The sequence below is a fragment of the Macaca fascicularis genome, chromosome 15 (genome assembly GCF_037993035.2).
Source record: "Macaca fascicularis isolate 582-1 chromosome 15, T2T-MFA8v1.1".
NCBI classification, from domain to species: domain Eukaryota; kingdom Metazoa; phylum Chordata; class Mammalia; order Primates; family Cercopithecidae; genus Macaca; species Macaca fascicularis.
Window position 1 is genome coordinate 93,270,231 of NC_088389.1, and position 21,307 is coordinate 93,291,537.

The 21,307-nt window shown below is 38.7% G+C and overlaps 1 protein-coding gene across 7 annotated transcripts in view; it reads right to left on the reverse strand.

The window, feature by feature from the left end:
- Positions 1–8,951: 8,951 nt before the first annotated feature.
- Positions 8,952–21,307, reverse strand: part of RIC1 (RIC1 homolog, RAB6A GEF complex partner 1) — a 153,489-nt gene continuing 141,133 nt past the window's right edge. For all 7 annotated transcript variants that reach the window (XM_074017525.1, XM_074017527.1, XM_015437202.3 and 4 more), the window contains 8 exons: positions 20,518–21,246; positions 18,814–18,972; positions 18,591–18,727; positions 16,227–16,513; positions 15,205–15,396; positions 12,759–12,936; positions 12,420–12,608; positions 8,952–11,559 (listed from right to left, as the gene is read on the reverse strand). In XM_074017525.1, coding sequence (XP_073873626.1) covers positions 11,271–11,559; positions 12,420–12,608; positions 12,759–12,936; positions 15,205–15,396; positions 16,227–16,513; positions 18,591–18,727; positions 18,814–18,972; positions 20,518–21,246 — 2,160 coding nt within the window. In that variant the 3' untranslated portion in view covers positions 8,952–11,270. The remainder of the gene's footprint in view (positions 11,560–12,419; positions 12,609–12,758; positions 12,937–15,204; positions 15,397–16,226; positions 16,514–18,590; positions 18,728–18,813; positions 18,973–20,517; positions 21,247–21,307) is intronic.

Below are 21,307 nucleotides of genomic sequence, written 5' to 3' on the forward strand. Positions count from 1 at the left end.
TATGGCTCTTAATGTCTCTTTTTAGTTGAAATACTTAGGGATTTTTGGGGTGTATCAGTGTATTTTTTGACACTTCCATATTTGATTTGTAAAAATAAAACATGTTGGTAATAATTTCTTTTCTTTCTCCAACTTGGCTCTACACCATGACCAAATGGAATTTATGCCAGGAATGCAAGGTTGGCTTAATGTTAGAAAGTTGGCCAGGCGCGGTGGCACATGCGCACTTTGGAAGGCCAAGGTGGGTGAATTGCTTAAGCCCAGGAATTTGAGACTGGCCTGGACAACATGGCAAAACCTTGACTCTACCAAAAACACAAAAATTAGCAGGGCATGGTGGTGTGTGCTTGTGGGTCCAACTACTATAGAAACTGAGGTAGGAGGATGGCTTGAGCTCAGCAGGTTGAGGCTGCAGCAAGCCGTCAATAATGACTGTGCCACTTCCTTCCAGCATGGGTGACACAGCAAAACTCTGTCTTAAAACAAAAACATTTGAAAACTAGTGTAATGTACCATATTAGTAGAATAAAGGACAAAACCCACATGACTACTTCAATAGATGCAATGTTTGTTGTTGAGTGTTTTTATCATGGGAGGGTTTTGGGTTTTGTAAAAGACAAACTACACAGAAGGGAACATCCTCAACCAGATAAAGGTTATCTATGAAAAACCCACAGCTAGCATCATAATTAGTGATGAAAGAAAGCTTCTCCCTAAGATCAGAAAACAAGGATGTCCACTATTGCCACTTAAGAAGCACTGTACTGGTGGCTCTACCCAGGACAATGTGGCAGGAGAAAGAAAGAAAAGGCATCCAGATTGAAAAGGAAGAATTTAAACTATCTCTGCTTGCAAACAACATGAACTTCAATGTAGAAAATTCTAAGGAATCCACAAAAAAGAAGTTTGGTGTTGCATAATGCAATGTCAATATACAGAAGCAATTGTATTTATATACACAATCCAAAAACAGAAAATTCCATTTTTTTTTTTTTACAATAGCATTAATAATGCTTAGGAATAAATCTAACAAAAGTATGAAACTTACCAAAAACTATAATCCATTGTTAAAAGACCTTAAGAACCCAATAAATGGGTGTACGGGTGCAGCCCAACAAGCGAAAGCTGAAGCAGGGTCGGGCATCACCCCACCTGGGAAGCACAAGGGGGAAGGGAATTCCTTTTCCTAGCCAAAGGAAATTGAGACACACAACACCTGGAAAATCAGGTAACTTCCACCCTAATACTGTGCTTTACCAAGGGTCTTAGCAAACAGCACACCAGGAGATTGTATCCCACACCTGGCCTAGAGGGTCCCAAGCCCACAGAGCCTCCGTCATTGCTAGCACAGCAGTCTGAGATCTAACTGCAAGGTGACAGCAAGGCTGGGGGAGGGGCGCCCACCATTGCTGAGGCTTAAGTAGGTAAACAAAGCCACTGGAAACTTGAATTGGGTGGAGCCCACCACAGCTCAAGGAGGCCAGCCTGCCTCTGTAGACTCCTCCTCTGGGGACAGGGCATAGCTAAACAAAAAGCAGCAGAAACCTCGGGAGAGGTAAATGCCCCTGTCTGACAGCTTTGAAGAGAGCAGTGGATCTCCCAGCATGGAGGTTGAGAGCTGAGAATGGACAGACTGCCTGCTCAAGTGGGTCCCTGACACCTGAGTAGCCTAACTGGGAGACATCCCCCACTAGGTGCAGCCGACACCTCACACCTCACACAGTGGGGTACACCCCGGAGACGAAGCTTCCAGAGCAAGAATCAGACAGCAACACTCACTGTTCAGCAATATTCTATCTTCTGCAGCCTCAGCTGCTGATACCCAGGCAAACAGAGTCTGGAGTGGATCTCAAGCAAACTCTAACAGACCTGCAGCTGAGGGTCCTGATTGTTAGAAGGAAAACTAACAAACAGAAAGGACACCCACACCAAAACCCCATCAGGACGTCACCATCATCAAAGACCAAAGGCAGATAAAACCACAAAGGTGGGGAAAAAGCAGTGCAGAAAAGCTGGAAATTCAAAAAATCAGAGTGCATCTCCCCCTCCAAAGGAACACAACTCATCGCCAACAACAGAACAAAGCTGGACAGAGAATGACTTTGATGAGTCGAGAGAAGAAGGTTTCAGTCGATCAAACTTCTCAGAGCTAAAGGAGGAACTACGTAACCAGTGCAAAGAAACTAAAAACCTTGAAAAAAGATTTGACGAATGGCTAACTAGAATAACCAATGTAGCGAAGTCCTTAAAAGAACTGATAGAGATGAAAACCATAACACGAGAACTATGCGACAAATGCACAAGCTTCAGTAACCGACTCGATCAACTGGAGAAAGAGTATCAGCGATTGAAGAGCAAATGAATGAAAAAGAGACGTCTAGAGAAAAAGAGTATAAAGAAATGAACAAAGTCTCCAAGAAATATGGGATTATGTGAAAAGACCAAATCTACGTCTGATTGGGGTGCCTGAAAGTGAGGGGGAAAATGGAACCAAGTTGGAAAACACTCTGCAGGATATCATCCAGGAGAACTTCCCCGGCCTAGTAAGGCAGGCTAACATTCAAATTGAGGCAATACAGACAATGCCACAAAGATACTCCTCGAGAAGAGCAACAGCAAGACACATAATTGTCAGATTCACCAAAGTTGAAATGAAGGAAAAAATGTTAAGGGCAGCCAGAGAGAAAGGTCAGGTTACACACAAAGGGAAGCCCATCAGACTAACAGCAGATCTCTCGGCAGAAACTCTACAAGCCAGAAGAGAGTGGGGGCCAATATTCAACATTCTTAAAGAATTTTCAACCCAGAATTTCATATCCAGCCAAACTAAGTTTTACTAGTGAAGGAGAAATAAAATCCTTTACAGACAGGCAAATGCTTAGAGATTTTGTCACCACCAGGCCTGCCCTACAAGAGCTCCTGAAGGAAGCACTAAACATGGAAAGGAACAACAGGTACCAGCCACTGCAAAAACATGCCAAATTGTAAAGACCATCGATGCTAGGAAGAAACTGCATCAACTAATGAGCAAAACCACCAGCTAATATCATAATGACAGGATTCAATTCACACGTAACAATATTAACCTTCAATGTAAATGGACTAAATGGTCCAATTAAAAGACAAAGACTGGCAAATTGGATAAAGAGTCAAGACCCATCAGTTTTTTGTATTCAGGAGACCCATCTCACATGCAGACACACACATAGGCTCAAAATAAAGGGATGGAGGAAGATCTACCAAGCAAATGGAAAACAAAAGCAGGGGTTGCAATCCTAGTCTCTGATAAAACAGACTTTAAACCATCAAAGATCAAAAGAGACAAAGGCCATTACATAATGGTAAAGGGATCAATTCATCAGGAAGAGCTAACTGTCCTAAGTATATATGCACCCAATACAGGAGCACCCAGATTCATAAAGCAAGTTCTTAGAGACTCACAAAGAGACTTAGACTCCCATACAATAATAATGGGAGACTTGAACACCCCACTGTCAACATTAGATCATCGAGACAGAAAGTCAAAAAGGATATCCAGGAATTGAACTCAACTCTGCACCAAGCAGACCTAATAGACATCTACAGAACTCTCCACCCCATATCAACAGAATATACATTCTTCTCAGCACCACATCGCACTTATTCCAAAACTGACCACATAGTTGGAAGTAAAGCACTCCTCAGCAAATGTACAAGAACAGAAATTATAACAAACTGTCTCTCAGACCACAGTGCAATCAAACTAGAACTCAGGACTAAGAAACTCACTTGAAACCGCTCAACTACATGGAAACTGAACAACCTGCTCCTGAATGACTACTGGGTACATAATGAAATGAAGGCAGAAATAAAGACGTTCTTTGAAACCAATGAGAACAAAGATACAACATACCAGAATCTCTGGGACACATTTAAAGCAGTGTGTAGAGGGAAATTTATAGCACTAAATGCCCACAAAAGAAAGCAGGAAAGATCTAAAATTGACACCCTAGTATCACAATGAAAAGAACTAGAGAAGCAAGAGCAAACACATTCAAAAGCTAGCAGAAGGCAAGAAATAACTAAGAGCAGAACTGAAGGAGATAGAGACACAAAAAGCCCGCCAAAATAATCAATGAATCCAGGAGCTGGTTTTTTGAAAAGATCAACAAAATTGATAGACCGCTAGCAAGACTAATAAAGAAGAGAGAAGAAACAAATAGATGCAATAAAAAATGATAAAGGGGATATTACCATCGATCCCACACAAATACAAACTACCATCAGAGAATACTATAAACACCTCTACACAAATAAACTAGAAAACCTAGAAGAAAGGGGTAATTTCCTGGACACTTACACTCTCCCAAGACTAAACCAGGAAAAAGTTGAATCCCTGAATAGACCAGTAGCAGGCTCTGAAATTGAGGCAATAGTTAATAGCCTACTAACCAAAAAAAGTCCAGGACCAGACAGATTCACAGCCAAATTCTACCAGAGGTACAAGGAGGCATTAGTACCATTCCTTCTGAAACTATTCCAATCAATAGAAAAAGAGGGAATCCTCCCTAACTCATTTTATGAGGCCAACATCATCCTGATACCAAAGCCTGACAGAGATACAACAAAAAAGAATTTTAGACCAATATCCCTGATGAACATCGATGCAAAAATCCTCTATAAAATATTGGCAAACCAAATCCAGCAGCACATCAAAAAGCTTATCCACCATGATCAAGTGGGCTTCATCCCTGGGATGCAAGGCTGGCTCAACATACGCAAATCAATAAACGTAATCCAGCATATAAACAGAACCAAAGACAAAAACCACATGATTATCTCAACAGATGCAGAAAAAGCCTTGACAGAATTCAACAGCCCTTCATGCTAAAAACTCTCAATAAATTCGGTATTGATGGGACGTATCTCAAAATAATAAGAGCTATTTATGACAAACACAGCCAATATCATACTGAATGGGCAAAAACTGGAAGCATTCCCTTTGAAAAGTGGCACAAGACAGGGATGTCCTCTCTCACCACTCCTATTGAACAATGTTGGAAATTCTGGCTAGGGCAGTCAGGCAAGAGAAAGAAATCAAGGGTATTCAGTTAGGAAAAGAAGAAGTCAAATTGTCCCTGTTTGCAGATGACATGATTGTATATTTAGAAAACCCCATCATCTCAGCCCTAAATCTCAAGCTGATAAGCAACTTCAGCAAAGTCTCAGGATACAAAATCAATGTGCAAAAATCACAAGCATTCTTATACACCAGTAACAAACAGCCAAATCATGAATGAACTCCCATTCACAACAGCTTCAAAGAGAATAAAATACTTAGGAATCCAACTTACAAGGGATGTAAAGGATCTCTTCAAGGAGAACTGCAAACCACTGCTCAGTGAAATAAAAGAGAACACAAACAAATGGAAGAATATACCATGCTCATGATAGGAAGAATCAATATTGTGAAAATGGCCATACTGCCCAAGGTAATTTACAGATTCAATGCCATCCCCATTAAGCTACCAATGACTTTCTTCACAGAATGGGAAAAAACTGCTTTAAAGTTCATATGGAACCAAAAAAGACCCTGCATTGACAAGGCAATCCTAAGCCGAAAGAACCAAAGCTGGAGGCATCAAGCTACCTGACTTCAAACTATACTACAAGGCTACAGTAACCAAAACACCATGGTAGTGGTACCAAAACAGTGATACAGACCAATGGAACAGAACACAGCCCTCAGAAATAATACCACACATGTACAGCCATCTGATCTTTGACAAACCTGTCAAAAACAAGAAATGGGGAAAGGATTCCCTATTTAATAAACGGTGCTGGGAACATGGGCTAGCCATAAGTAGAAAGCTGAAACTGGATCCTTTCCTTACTCCTTATACGAAAATTAATTCCAGATGGATTAGAGACTTAAATGTTAGACCTAAAACCATAAAAACCCTAGAAGAAAACCTAGGTAATACCATTCAGGACATAGACATGGGCAAGCACTTCATGTCTGAAACACCAAAAGCAATGGCAACAAAAGCCAAAATTGACAAATGGGATCTAATTAAATTAAAGAGCTTCTGCACAGCAAAAGAAACTACCATCAGAGTGAACAGGCAACCTACAGAATGGGAGAACATTTTTGCAATCGACTCATCTGACAAAGGGCTAATATCCAGAACCTATAAATAACTCAATCAAATTTACAAGAAAACAACCCCATCAAAAAGTGGGCAAAGGATATGAACAGACACTTCTCAAAAGAAGACATTCATACAGCCAACAGACACATGAAAAAATGCTCATCATCACTGGCCATCAGAGAAATGCAAATCAAAACCACAATGAGATACCATCTCACACCAGTTGAAATGGCAATCATTAAAAAGTCAGGAAACAACAGGTGCTGGAGAGGATGTGGAGAAACAGGAACACTTTTACACTGTTGGTGGGACTGTAAACCAGTTTAACCATTGTGGAAGACCAGTGTAGCAATTCCTCAAGGATCTAGAACTAGAAATACCATTCGACCCAGCCATCCCATTAATGGGGATATACCCAAAGGATCATAAGTCATGCTGCTATGAAGACACATGCACACGTATGTTTATTGTGGCACTATTCACAATGGGAAAGACTTGGAATCAACCCAAATGTCCATCAGTGACAGACTGGATTAAGAAAATGTGGCACATATACACCATGGAATACTATGCAGCCATAAAAAAGGATGAGTTTGTGTCCTTTGTAGGGACATGGATGCAGCTGGAAACCATCATTCTGAGCCAATTATCGCAAGAACAGAAAACCAAATACCGCATGTTCTCACTCATAGGTGGGAATTGAACAATGAGATCACTTGGACACAGGAAGGGGAACATCACACACTGGGTCCTATTGTGGGGAGGGGGTAGCGGGGAGGGATAGCATTAGGAGATATACCTAATATAAATGATGAGTTAATGGGTGCAGCACACCAACATGGCACATGTATACATATGTAACAAACCTGCATATTGTGCACATGTACCTTAGAACTTAAAGTATAATAATAATAAATTCTGAGCTCATTTATAATAAATTCAGTTTTTCAAAAAAAGAAACGCAATAAATGGAAAGACATCTCACGTTCATGGACTGGAAGACTTAATATGGCAATATTCTCCACATTGCTTTATGTCATGAATACAACGCTTATGAAAATCCCAACTGCCTTTATTTTAGTATGGAAATTGACAAGCTGATCCTAAAATTCATATGGAAATACAAGAGACCTAGAATAGCCAAAACAGCCTAGAAGAAAAAAACTTAGGACTCCCACTTTCAAAATTTCCTACAAAGCAACAGAAATCAAGGCAATGTGGTATTGGCATAAGATATTATAGATCAGCCTGATACAATTAAGAGTCTATAAATAAACCCATACATCTATAGTTTTTTGACAATGGGAAAAAAATCTTTTCCATAAATGGTGCTCTGACAATTGAATAGCAATATGTTAGATGAAGTCAGATCTCTCTTTCATACCATATACGAAGATTAACACAAAATGGATCAAGACCTAAATGTAGGAGATACAACTATAAAATTCTTAAAACTTAGTCATAAATATTCATAACCCTGGATTAGGCACAAGCAACCGAAGAAAAAATAAGTTGGACTTAAAATGAAAAACAGTGTTTAAAACGACACTATCAAGAAAGTGAAATGATTGAGAGTCTGTGTGATTGTAATCACATGGTGACAACACTCAATCAGACCTCTGTTGTATTCTCACCAATTTGTTTTTTTTTTAAGCAGTATTTAATGGGTACATTTTAGAGTCTTCCATTTTGTGTGGAATTAGGGGAGCTTCAAATGCTGTAATTAACATTAAAAAAAAAAAAACTTGAATATTGAAACCTAAAAAAGTGAAAAGCCCACAGAATGAAGAAATACTTGCAATTTATATGTACATAAGAGTACTATTCAGAATATATAAAGAACTACAGCAAATCAACAATGAAATGACCTAATGAAACAGACATTTTTCTTCAAAAATAGGCAAATGGCTAATAATCCTATGAGAAGATGTACATTAACCATTAAGTAAATGAAAATCTAAACTATGGTGAGATACTACTTCATATACAACTTGGATGGCTACAGCCAAAATAAACAACATGTTTTGATGCCAAGAAGTGAGATAGAAAAGTCCATATACTGTATGTTTCCATTTACATGAAATGTCCAGGATAAGCAAATCTGAAAGCATATTTAGGAAAATGGGAAAAAGTCAAAGTACTTTTTAATCCCACTTATTAGAAATGACGCCTAGGTTCCTCTATACTTACATGTAAAATTTTGTTTGCTTGGTAGGTATCTTATGGTATATATAATTTTCTGTCATTCCTTCATTATATTTTGAACATTTTCCATGTCATCAACATGGGCTGTTTCCTCCAGTATTTTATTGTCAGGTATCTAGGATGTTGCCAACTCTTGATGCTCTCATTCTAAATCTACATATAAATAAATATTTTAAAATTTTATTTTTATTTATTTATTTATTTTTGGGACGGAGTCTCACTCTGTCGCCCAGGCTGGAGTGCAGTGGCTGGATCTCAGCTCACTGCAATCTCCCCCTCTCGGGTTCAAGCCATTCTCCTGCCTCAGCCTCCCGAGCAGCTGGGACTACAGGCGCCCGCCACCACACCCGGCTAATTTTTTGTATTTTTTAGTAGAGATGGGGTTTCACCGTGTTAGCCAGGATGGTCTCGATCTCCTGACCTCGTGTTCCGCCCGTCTCGGCCTCCCAAAGTGCTGGGATTACAGGCTTGAGCCACCGTGCCTGGCCTAAATAAATATTTTAAATAAATCTGTCTGAATTTCATTTCATAAGGAAAATTCTAAGAAGCAGAATTATATAATGAAAAGATGATTTTTGTGGCTTTTGTTAACCTGAGATGATGAATAAACCAAAGTTTGTGTAATGGTTTTATTGCCCTTTATCAAGGGGAAAAAAATACACATTACAGCAATAGCAGCAACTTTAATTACAAGCAAAGGTTGATTTTATTCCCACACCCCAATGACTTCTTCTTTTGGTTTCAGCAAATAATTTATTAATAAATGCATCTAGTAAACCTCAAATAGTTATACCGAATATTTAAATTCATTGGCTAAAATTATGGCTTAAACAGTTGATATGTGAACCAAACAACACAACAAAATAAAAATGGGTTTTTAAAAATTAAAGTATATAACAAATAAATTACCAAATTTTCTGTGAACCTGCCAACCTTCTTGCCTTGGGGCCTCCTATCTCTATTAGTTGTAAAAGAATGTTGTATAAAAGAAAAGATTCATTCACGGCCTAACCCACAGGAATACAGTTACCTTACTGGTGCCCTGCTTTCAAGAATGTGAGATGAACTCAGCAGCACAGTGTTTTATTTCAGATACTTGAAAAGATCACAGCTCTTTATAATGGTAAATCATTTTTATTGACTGAATGTTCACACCAAACACAAAAGCAATGCTGGTTCTTCTCCTTAATGGACTAGGACAGGAGAAGAGAGTTCAGTTTAGTTTCTTGCTGGGCTGCATGTACTCACATGCAAAACATTATCTTAAGATTCAGGGAAAGGTGGTTTGAAATAAAGACTTAAATAAAAATAGCACCAGAAGGACCAGGTACCAATAATCACATACTCTACCCATTCGGGAGTTTTATTTTATGAAATATTATTGCACTTGTAATGTAAAAAGTAAATGATAGTAAATTACCCAACTCAGTAATTTTAAATACTTTGATGCATTCTGAACTAAGCAGTTTCAAAATGGTTTTGAGTTTCTCTTCAAAGGAAACGTGGCTAAGACAACTAAATCTAGCCATTTACTTTAAAAAGCAAGGAGAGAGGACCAAGTTTTGTTTCTAAACTACAATTGCACTATGAGAAAAGAGGCTGTTTTAGATAGTGGTACGAATTTGGTCCACATCAAATACATCGTTATTATAAAAATAAACAAGTTTGTTTTTTGTAAAAAATAACATTGCATTCCTTGTTCAAATTGCACAGTACAAACAAGCTGTCTTAATACTGTTATAAGGTAATTAGAATTACATACAGTGGATGGGTGTTTAATCTAAAGCAATTAAGGAGTATGCAGTTGTTTTCATAATGTATGAAAACAAATTTAAGTCATTTTTAGAATTACATAAAATATTTTAAGTTTACAATGAAGAATGTATTCTTTACACACTAATTTTTAGTAGCCGTGATAATACAGGATTCAGCAGTCTATTTACATAGAAGTCCATCTTTATTCAATTTACAAAAGCAATAAATAAGAAACTACGTTAATTTGCACAAAACCTGCTGCATTTCATGATCAGTGTGACCATTTCTGTTACTTCATGACCAAGCCAATAAACCTGTCTTCCTCAGTTTTGCAGAGGAGCAAGCCCTGTCTTTGTATGTGTAGACATGCAGAATCCAGCATTAAAACCTTGCAAATTATAATACAAGTCCTAAAAATATGAACAGTGCCTTTGAGTATATTTACACAAGAGTATTCACAAAAAGATACTGTTCTTTAATACAAAATAGTTTAGTGGTATCTAACAGCATAATTGAGAAGAACCCCCCTCAGACCTCTGCCCACATTGATCTAATGAGAATCAAGCTTGCTAAAACAAGCACATTAACTCATAGGTAAATAGCTTCCATCAATTCTGGACTGGGACTTAACTGGCTAGTAAAGCCAAGGAGAATGTTTCCATCACACTGGCACATACTGTGCCCCAGGGTAGGTATCTATTCAGGAGGACTGATTAAGGAGTCCAGCTCTATCCAAGGGAGCAAACAGGTAGCTCAAGTACCTGATAAACTACAGCAAGCACCTTAGCATTTATTTTTTAAAAAGCAGTCTGGACATAATGCAGAACTGGGAAACGTGAGAAGATGTAAGTAGTGAAAAAGTAAGCTCACCTGGGGCAAAACAATTCCTGTGGTTTAAAAGCTACCAACCTTTGAGTAAAACCAAAATATTCTCATGTACATCTGTACAATACTTTTCACTGCAGCTTAAAAATTTTTTATGAAAGATGCTTTATATCACATTTTTATGGAGTCAAAAAGATTTCTTAGACAAGAAAGAATTATTTAAAATCTAATAATACTTACCAAAGAGTCTCTGAACTGAGTTCTCCTGTTAAATCATCGAACTGTGTTACAACGTACTGAGTTGCACGCTGCTGCTAATTAATACTGCCCCTTTGTGACGGAACCTCGCTGTTGTTAGGACACAGAACAGTCGTAAGTCCCATCCTGAAAAGGTTCTTCCTCCTCTGCTTGGGCTGTGTCCTCCTCTTTCCGGCTGACCATACTGCTGCTTCCAGCTTCTCCCTGGGGGATGCTTCCATGGCTGGAGGAGCCTCTGCTCTCCTCTGCCCGGGGGCTAGTCTGTTCAGGAGTCTTACCCACAGTTACTGGCTGGAAGGCATCTGGCTGAACCTGCTCTTCTGTTATCTCACTGAGCTTCTGCAGTTGTGGCTTAATGATGTTTAAAAATGGCTTATATCCAGGACTATGTAGAGAAAAAAAAATTAGCTCCTCTGCCATAATTCAAAAGGTTTGGTAGAATGTTACGGGTGAACTTCTACTAAACATTGATATGATAAGGACAATGATAGATTAGGAGGGGAGATAGGAGGCAAAGAAGGTAGGGAGGAAGGGCTTCTTGGGTGTCCTGCCCAGCAGAGGGGGTTACACATTGCATAAGCCTTAGGCTTAAGTTTCTAAGCACTAGGGGCAAAGGCTGATGTTTTAGAACTAGTATTAAAACTAAAAATTATATTTTACAATTGAAAGGCCAACAGGAGCTTAGACTTGAAAAAGGACCTTCAGACAACATTTAACCTAAATGCATTTGGCAATTAAGGAAAACCAGATCCAAGTAAGGGAATTAACTAGCTCTGAATACACACATAACTGGTAATAAAGACAGGGCTAGAGTCCAAGGCTCTTAACTGCCACCACAACTCTAATTTGGATTTGCTTGTAACTGTCATGGAATGTTAAATTCACATGGACCTTAACTTTGAATCTTTTCAAGTAGATATTTTTAGACTATTGCTTTAAATTCCACAGGGCTGCAAATCTGAAGTTCCAGTCTAATTCTAAGCTCATTTGCACTGCATCAATCTTAAGTCAGTGATACACATTCACACTATAAATTATACACTGACCAACAGTGTAACTTTATTTGATGGATATTCATTTAAATAGCTGGGTATAGAATGATTATTAAAGAAAGTAGCTTAAAAATGAACATAAATAATATATAATAAAATAAAATACATGAACCATAACTAAGCCTTAATGTGAAAGGACAGGATTCACCAAAAGACATGGAAGGACACCAATCCTAAGGAAAGCAGCACTTACCAGTCTGTCGAGGCCCATCGGTCTACTGCATGTAGCCCTGTCTTTATGTTCTGTAACATCTCTCCATCTACCTCTGAAGACTGTGTAATAACCAAAATCTGATTGATTATTGAAGATTCTCTAAGAATCAGGCCTATAACAATGCACCAGTCCAGGCACCCTGCCTCCATGAAAATGTGTAGCAAATATCTAAATATAAGCAGAAACAAAATGATTTATGCTAAGCAGGCTCTATAAGATGTACAGAAGTACAATGATTCTTAGGAAAGTAGCCCCATACCTATTTGCCCAAATACTCTGAGTAGGCATTCTGTGATTTCAAATAGCCAAGAAACTCACCGAAGCTGGACCTGGGATTTATGAGGCCCTTTACTGGCCAACTCCATGGAAATGTGCTCCAGCTCTGACTGAGTTAAACTGAGTGTAGAGAAATTTTCATCCACCATCGTCCACTCTCCATCCACCATGGAGCTACTTTCAGTCAAGTCTGTGGCTGAACCAATACTGCATTCATCACCTGATGAAGAATTGCCAAAAGTTACAAACCAGCTTCTTGGAGAAAATATATTTTCTTTTAATTTTAAATATTAGCTGTTCCTCAGATGTTGATTTCTCAGACTCTTGAAACTAAAACATGAAATCCATGGCTAAAATTACCATGTGAACATAGAAGATATTTAAAGAAAGAATTAGATAACCAGACATTATGTACCTTTAGATGGAAAAACATACTACCACCACCTATGAAGCAGTCTTCTCCAGCTCCCTCAGCAAAATCTAGCTAGAATTTGACCAAGTCTTTACATTCAGCTACTAATTTACAGGAAATACAGAGGAAACTGTTCAACTAAACCATGAAGATGTAATAAGCAAAATCATTATTGTGAGAAAATCCACAAAATCAAATTTCTTCCATGAATAAACTGCAAGGAAGGGAAAAGGAGATGGTGGGGGAACATCCACTTGAGAATTAAGAACACAATCACAATATGTGAACCTTACTTAAATCTTGACCTATACAACATTTTGATGTTTATGAAAATTAGAAATCTGAATACTTATTGGATATTTGATGGTATCAAGGAATCATCAAATTTTTATAGGGATGATAATGGTATTTCGGTCATAATTCTTCAGGAGTCCTTGTAGGAAAAATACTGAAATATTTATAGCTAATATATCATGGATTTTCTTCAGTTAATACAAGAGGGGGAGGTACACCAAACAAGTGTGGCCATTAGTGATGTAAGCTGAGTGACGGCCACATGGGGGAAGGAGGGGAACCCCACTATATTATCTCTACTTTTTAATATATTTGAAATTATCTCTTTAAAAAAGTTTTGTAAAGTAATGGTACCATCCCACAACCATTAGGATGACTACTATCAAAAAACTGAAAGTGAGTGTTGGTGAGATGTGGAGAAAATAGAACCCTTGTCCACTGCTGAGAATATAAAATGGTGCAATTGCTATGAGAAACATTATGGCAATTCCTCAAAAAAACTGCAAGTAGAATTGTGACCCAGCAGTCCCATTTCTGGATATATACACCCAAAAGAACTGAAAACAGTCTCTCAGAAATATTATATACCCACGTTCATAGCAGCATAATTCACAATAGCCAAAACTAAAAGCAACCCAAGTGTCCATCATCATCCGAATACACAAAACATGGTTTCTGCATACAAATGAATAAAACATGCTCCAACACAGATGAACATGAGGACATTATGCTAAGTGAAATAAGCTGGTCACAAAAAGACAAACACTATATGATTTCCTTATATGAAGTACCTAGAACAGTCAAATTCAGAGAGAGAAAAAATAAAATGGTGGTTGCCAGTGGCTGGGGGAAGAAGGATGGGGAGTTGTTATTAAATAACATATACAGAGTTTTCATTTTGAAGATGAAGAGCGTTCTGGAGGTTGATTGCAGAACAATGTGGGTGTAACACTACAAACTTCGCTTAAAAATGGTTAGGCTGTTAAATTGTGTATTCTACCACAATTTTTTTAAAAAAACTGATGAGATCTGTAAGCCTCCTCACATAGCAGAAGCTCAGGTAATAGTGATGGCAGACTGATAATCAAACATTAGACAAATGCCTGGTCACTAAAAAACCAAAAACTTCAATTGTTGTTTAAGCTCCTATACTGTATAACCCTATGCCAACACAAATTGCTTCAAAAGCTCTTCAGTTTGTAATTTACCCATTACTATAGAGCAGAGGTTGGTGTACATTTTTTTGTAAAAGGGCCAGATAGTAAATATTACAAGCTTTTAAGACCAAGAGGCAAAATCAAGGATATTATGTAGGAACTTATATAGCAAGAGCAAAAGCAAATGTCCACAAATTTTTAAGAAATAAAAAACCTTACCTCCTCACATATTCCAAAAGAAAAAGAAATAAAAAATATAAAAATGATAATGGAGTAAAATTTTTTATGATCCACATCTAATTACGATAAAAATGGAATTCTTTATATGAGGATAACACATTTTGCTTATTTGGAGCTCAAAGTGTTTCCTTATCAGCAAAACTGATTTACAAAGATTCATCTATTGATCTGTACTATTTATTTTGTTCACGTAAAATAAATATGGCAAAGTACAGTCAAGGCCAATTTGGCCTTGTTCTACAAACTGTCTACCTCTCCAGTGGATACAAATGGTTAATCCTCCATCACGACAGAAAAAGAGTGAAGGTCGATCTCTGAAGTGCTGTAGCACATAAACTTTCTTCAAAGGAACTGAAGAACAGCCAGGACGTAAAATGACATTTACCTTTATTAGATAAAGGTGACAAGAAGGCATCTTGCATCTGTGGTCCATGGGATGAAGCTGTGTCTATCTCATGATGGGTGGGGCCAATGTTGGTGAGCCAGCTCTGACTTCGCTGGATGTTGGAGATGCCAGCATCCATCTCAAGGTTTAAAAATGGGTCAGCTGATTGAGACTTTAACAGCTGCTCTCCCACTGCAGAGTGGGTCCGAAAACAAAAAATGGAGGAAGAAACTCAAGATGCACGCACTGACATTTTCAGTTCAGCTCTTTTAGCTTCCCCCATGTGCCTACTCAATAAGAACAGTTTAAAGGCAATTACTGTCTTACACTGTATCGGCCACCCCAAAACTAGAGACGTGGGATTGTGTAACAATGAACTGACCATACAATGCCACCTAACAGTTATATCATTGTATCTCTTACTGGAGCTAGGCAAAACTTTATTATGTTGATCTTCTAAGTGATTTGCTTTGGTTCTTAAGATAACATGAAGTTTCTAAATGCCAAAGTTAAAAGTTTTGGTTTCAATATTCATAAATAATAATTAGAACAGTCTTCATAAAAAGACCTGAATTTAAAAACTTTAAACTTTTCTTTCACCAAAATATACATTTTCAGTTTGTCCTCTCCTACTTTAGAAGGTGGCCTTTACTGTTCCCCTCGAGTGAGTTCTGTCAGCTTATTTTGAGGACCATGTCTATCTGATTCCAGAACTCTTTCCCACAATAACATAAGCATGGTAGCTTTTATATTCAGGCAGTTCTCAACTTTTTTATAATCCAAGAATGATTAGATTTTTCAATTAGACTTCAAGGTCACAAGACTTAGAGACATAGGTTCTACTTTATTTACATCCTTGGTCAAATAGTTGGCATTCCAACTCATGTACAAAAAGTTGGCTTTTATCCACTCCTAAGTTTGGAATGAAAATAATTCCTTGAATATCAACTAACAGCAAAATGTGTAAATACATGGAGTAAAATACAATTCTTCTTGTACAAGTGACATGAAGTCTACATTACCAGTTCGGTATTTTCCATTTTTGAAAGGAGAACTGATAGAAGAGGCTGGGATGATTGGAAGTGGCCACAGGAAATCTTTATGGAGTCTCTTCAGGGCTATTACAAAGTTGTCTACCCGGGCAGCTCGGGTACGTTCTTTGCACAGCCAACTAATTAGTTCAAAGCCCAGCTGGGCTGCAAAGCAGCCAAGGTCCTTTAACCTCACATCTTCTAAGAGGCGCCGAGCATGTCTCCAGAGCATCATGTCAATATACATGTTCTCAGCACAGTCACTGTCTTTGCTCCATCTGTAAGTGGAAACACAAGAAAGCTACAGAATAATCTTTACTGGAGGATTTCACATACTTAATTACGCAGAGGTACTGATAAAGCTGACAAGGAGATAAGAGATTCACGATCTAATTCTGATTGACAATGATGATAAAGTATCAGCGCTTCTCCTCCGTGTTACACCACAACCCTCGGAACACAGTAGGCTCTTTAAGACACATCTCTAGAATGAATACAGGGAACAGGAAAAGGGGGATGGAAGAAGTCAGACTAGGAAGCAGGTGACAGGTGGGTGATGGAAAGAAAGGCAGCAAACCTATGCCGTATTTGAAAAGCCCAATGAAAAGAGGGAAGGAGAGCACATCAAAGAAACTAAGGATAGAGAGGCAAAGTGAATTTAAATTTCTCAGTGTGAGTCATGCAGACATGAAAAGAAAACCAATTTTTTTTTTCTTAAATGACAAGGTTTCACAATGTCACCCAGTCTGGAGTGCAGTGGTGTGATCATAGCTCACTGCAACCTCAAACTCCTGGGTTCAAGCTATCTTCCCCACCTCAGCCTCCCAAGTAGTTGGGACTACAGGTACAATTCATTTGGCTCCTCCACTGTTTAATAACTTCTCTAATCAATAGGTCAAATGCATTAGCACTAAATTTTTATTTTGATTTTTTATCAAAAGGTATAATTAGAAGGACAGGTAAAATTACTGACTTTAAGAAGGCTTTTGGATTACCTACAGATTTATCTATCTTCCTTTTTACTTGCGTCCTCTATCATCAGAGGTAATTTAAAAGTCTGTTGCATTTTCAAATCAAAACCACAATGCAATGCCACCTTACTCCTGCAAGAATGACCATAATCAAAAAACAGTAGATGTTGGCATGGATGTGGTGATCAGGGAACACTTCTACACTGCTAGTGGGAATGTAAACTAGTACAGCTGCTATAGAAAACAGGGTGGAGATTCCTTAAAGAACTAAAAGTAGAACTACTATTTGATTCAGCAATCCCACTACTGGGGATCTACCCAGAGGAAAAGAAGGCATTATTCAAAAAAGATACTTGCACACGCATGTTTATAGCAGCACAATTCACAACTGCAAAATTGTGGAACCAACCCAAATGCCCATCAATCAACAAGTGGATAAAGAAACTGTCGTACATACGTATATATGATGGAATACTACTCAGCCATAAAAAGGAACGAATTAACAGCATTTGCAATGACCTGATGAAACTGGAGAGTATTATTCTAAGTGAAGTAACTCAGGAATGGAAAACCAAACATTGTATGTTCTCACTGATATGTGGGAGCTAAACTATGAGGACACAAAGGCATAAGAATGATACAATGGACTTTGGGGACTTGTGGGAAAGGCTGGGAGTAGGGCGAGGGATAAAAGACAACAAATACAGTGCAGTGTATACTGCTCGGGTGATGGGTGCACCAAAATCTCACAAATCACCATTAAACAACTTACTAATGTAACCAAATACCACCTGGACCCCAGTAACTTATGGGGAAAAAAAAAAGTCTGTGGCATTTGGCCAGGTAGGGTGGCTCACGCTTGTAATTCCGGCCTTTTGGGAAGTAGAGGCAGGCAGATCCTTGAGGCCAGGAGCTCGAGACTAGCCTGGGCAACATGGTGAAACCCCATCTCTACTAAAAATACGAACATTAGCCGGGTGTGGTAGCACATGCCTGTAATCCCAGCTATTCGGGTGGCTGAGGCAAGAGAATCCCTTGAACCTGTGAGGCGGAGATTGCAGTGAGCTGAGATGGTGCCACTGCATTCCAGCCTGGGTGACAGAGTGAGACTCTGTCTTAAACAAACAAAAGTTGTTACATTCAGAACAGGTACATCAAGATCTATTCCAGAAAAAGGGGCAGAAACTACTCAAAGGGTACTGAAGTGAACTTGGGAGGAAGAAAAAAGGGAAGCCTTCTGTGTGGTCTCTGCTTTTTGGGAATGGAAAAATAAACTGCAACTGGATGAAATAGTTGTTTCCATTAAGACCCAATTTTGTAAATGTCTTGAAATGCAATGTGTCATGAATGCCCAAAAAGCAGTAATGGCTCTTTATTATTTTACCTTTTTCCAGAGGGACCAGATGGCATGCTTAGTGTTTTCTGTAAACTGAATTTACTCGGAGGAACATTTTCAGCTGACTGGGATAAACTGATGCTTCGATTCCTGAAGAACTCAAATCCACCACTTGAACTGGGTTCCTAGGATTACACACAATATGCAGTACCATTAGAGAAAGATGCCACATGGGTGTATGGTCTAGAGATGTATAACTTTTCCAACTAACCTGAGTTGTGGGTGTGGATGGAGGTGTCTCAGATTCTCCAGAGCCAATGGCTTTAAGAAATCGAATCATGTGTCGACAGAGGTCCCACTTGCCTTGTTCTAGTGCTGTGTTGAATAGAAGGGTAGCATGTTGCCTACTTACTGCAGGGACTTCCATATTCTACAAAAAACAACCAGGACAGCATTCTTTTTATACTACACAATTTGGGAAGATACGAGCAATTCTTTATCTCCAGCTTTCTAAACTCAAAGAATGTAGTCACACCACCACAGGGGTTAGTTTAATAGCAAGATTAAAAAGTACCATACAAGCAAAAGTGAGGCAAGTACTCTTCTGGTGTATGTAAACTATAATTTATTAAACTCCCACTACATGCCAGATACCATACATATACTTTAATTCATTATTTCATTTATATCTCCCAGTGACTCTGCAGATATACGTATCATTTGTATTTTACAAGCGAGGAAACTCAGTTAAGTAAATTGTTGAAGATCAGCAGAAAAGGAAGAGAAAGGGAGGTTTGCCCGACTCCAAAAAAGGTCAGGTCTGTCACCTGCTGTAGAATTTTCTGAGGATGTAACTAAAATCTTTGCTTTGAGCAATAGCAAGTAGTAAGGTCCTGCTGCACATTCAGAATTCCTCCATTTTTCTTTCACAAATTTAACCTGCCTATCTTGGTCTTCATGGAAAGATGCCTAATATACAACTTTAATTGTAGTTATTAACTGTCAATCCGTAGCAACTTAGGAATTCTGCTGCAGAAAAAATTACATTGTCAGGGAGATCAGTGAAGTTACAGGGAGTGACCCAGAACCAAAAAAACAGCTGCATTTATTTTGATTCTGTTTTTAAACCCCTATGGATTTTTCTTTAGGGCTAGCCATGGATCATACTTCAAGGCCACCCGGCCTCTGCCTGAGTGTCTCTTCTGGTTTCAGTCCGTTGTCGTGAAGCAAAGAAGCTGACGGGAAATCTGCTTCAGGCAGAGATTCAAACCAGGTTTATGGTTGGTTTCTTGTATCAATGAAAACAACTTTGCAGTAACTGGAAATAATCTTTAAGTGTAGCCTATCAAATAACCAACTGTCAAGCCCTTTTGTCAAATATCTAATGAAATAAATTTTCAGGAGTTGCAAAGAAGCCATTCTTTTGAGAAAAACCGTGTGCTCTGAGGGTCTTTGCTGTGGCAGGCCTGAGCCTTCTCCGCGTGCTTTGGGGAGACTAGCTGAAGGTGCTCTGTTATGACCATGCTCTAGTAAGTGTCCCCTCGCAATGCACACTAAAAGGAAACAAATCTACTGTTGTGGGAAGCTCAAACTCACTAATATCCCAAATAATACTTTCTTTGCTATGTTTCTTATGTAATATTTCAATAATCTTATGTAGTATTTCTTACATGTTCTTATTATATGTATTCTAATACATGTATTAAATTTCTTCAATATATTAAATTTTCAAACTACTACTCTGAACTCATTAATCTGTTTAGGCTTATTTATGCACAAACAGGAAAAAATATCTCTGCAATGTTACTTTATGACATTCAAAGGAATCTGTCTGAATTCTTCCAAATTTAAGATATAAACAGAAAATCTGAATATGAATTCCTTAAACACAATCATGGTGCCAAAACAGGACATTTCTATTTTTCTAAGTTTAAGCTCATTAATTCTTGCCCTTTTATAAGAACAGAATTGTTACCTGTAAGATAATAAGGTAAGAGGCAGCTGTGTCCAAATCCTGAGCCATCAAACATTCCTCAAACAAGTCCTTAGGGTTTCCAACAGCTGCAAAAAGGTAATTCCACAGGGCATATTCAGTCTTCCTGGCACAATGGACAACTGTCTGCAGGAAGAGGGGGAACTCGGTGATAAATTTTGCCACAGTGGGAAGCAGAGGGTCGGGAATGGGCTCCCGTGAGGTAGCTTCTTCTTCCAGTACTTCATGGAGCATGAGCTCCAGCACATGAGGGAAGTAAGGTAATGTGGCACAGGACTGGGCCAAGAGCAAGGCTTGCTCCCCAAGGTTTCTGACCAGAAGTTGTCGTAGAATGTGGTGGAGGTAGATCTGAGAGGTTCTCTCCACAACACAGAAAGGGAAGAGCACCTCCAGCTGTTCTCTAGCATTGTTCCGAGTATACAAAGAATCATATAGCAAAGTGTCATTGACAGCACCAAGGACTAAAGCATCTTCAAACAGAACAGCTAGCGGGTAAATGTTGATGTGGAAAGGCAGCATGATCCGCTGGGACAAGAAGGAATGGGGCTTGCGGTGATCCCTAGGGAAGAGAGGGAGCCAAACTTTCATCCCTGCACCACCACAGCTCAGCCAGAGGGCCTCCAGAAGGTGACGTTTCTGTTTATTTGCTCGACACGTTGTCCAGACACTTTCAACAGACTGGGCTAGTACAACCGGAGGACAGAATGGCAGCTGGAGAAGGAGAGACAAGAATCAAGTTGTTTTCCTATTAAATTTGCAGGTTCTTAAGTTC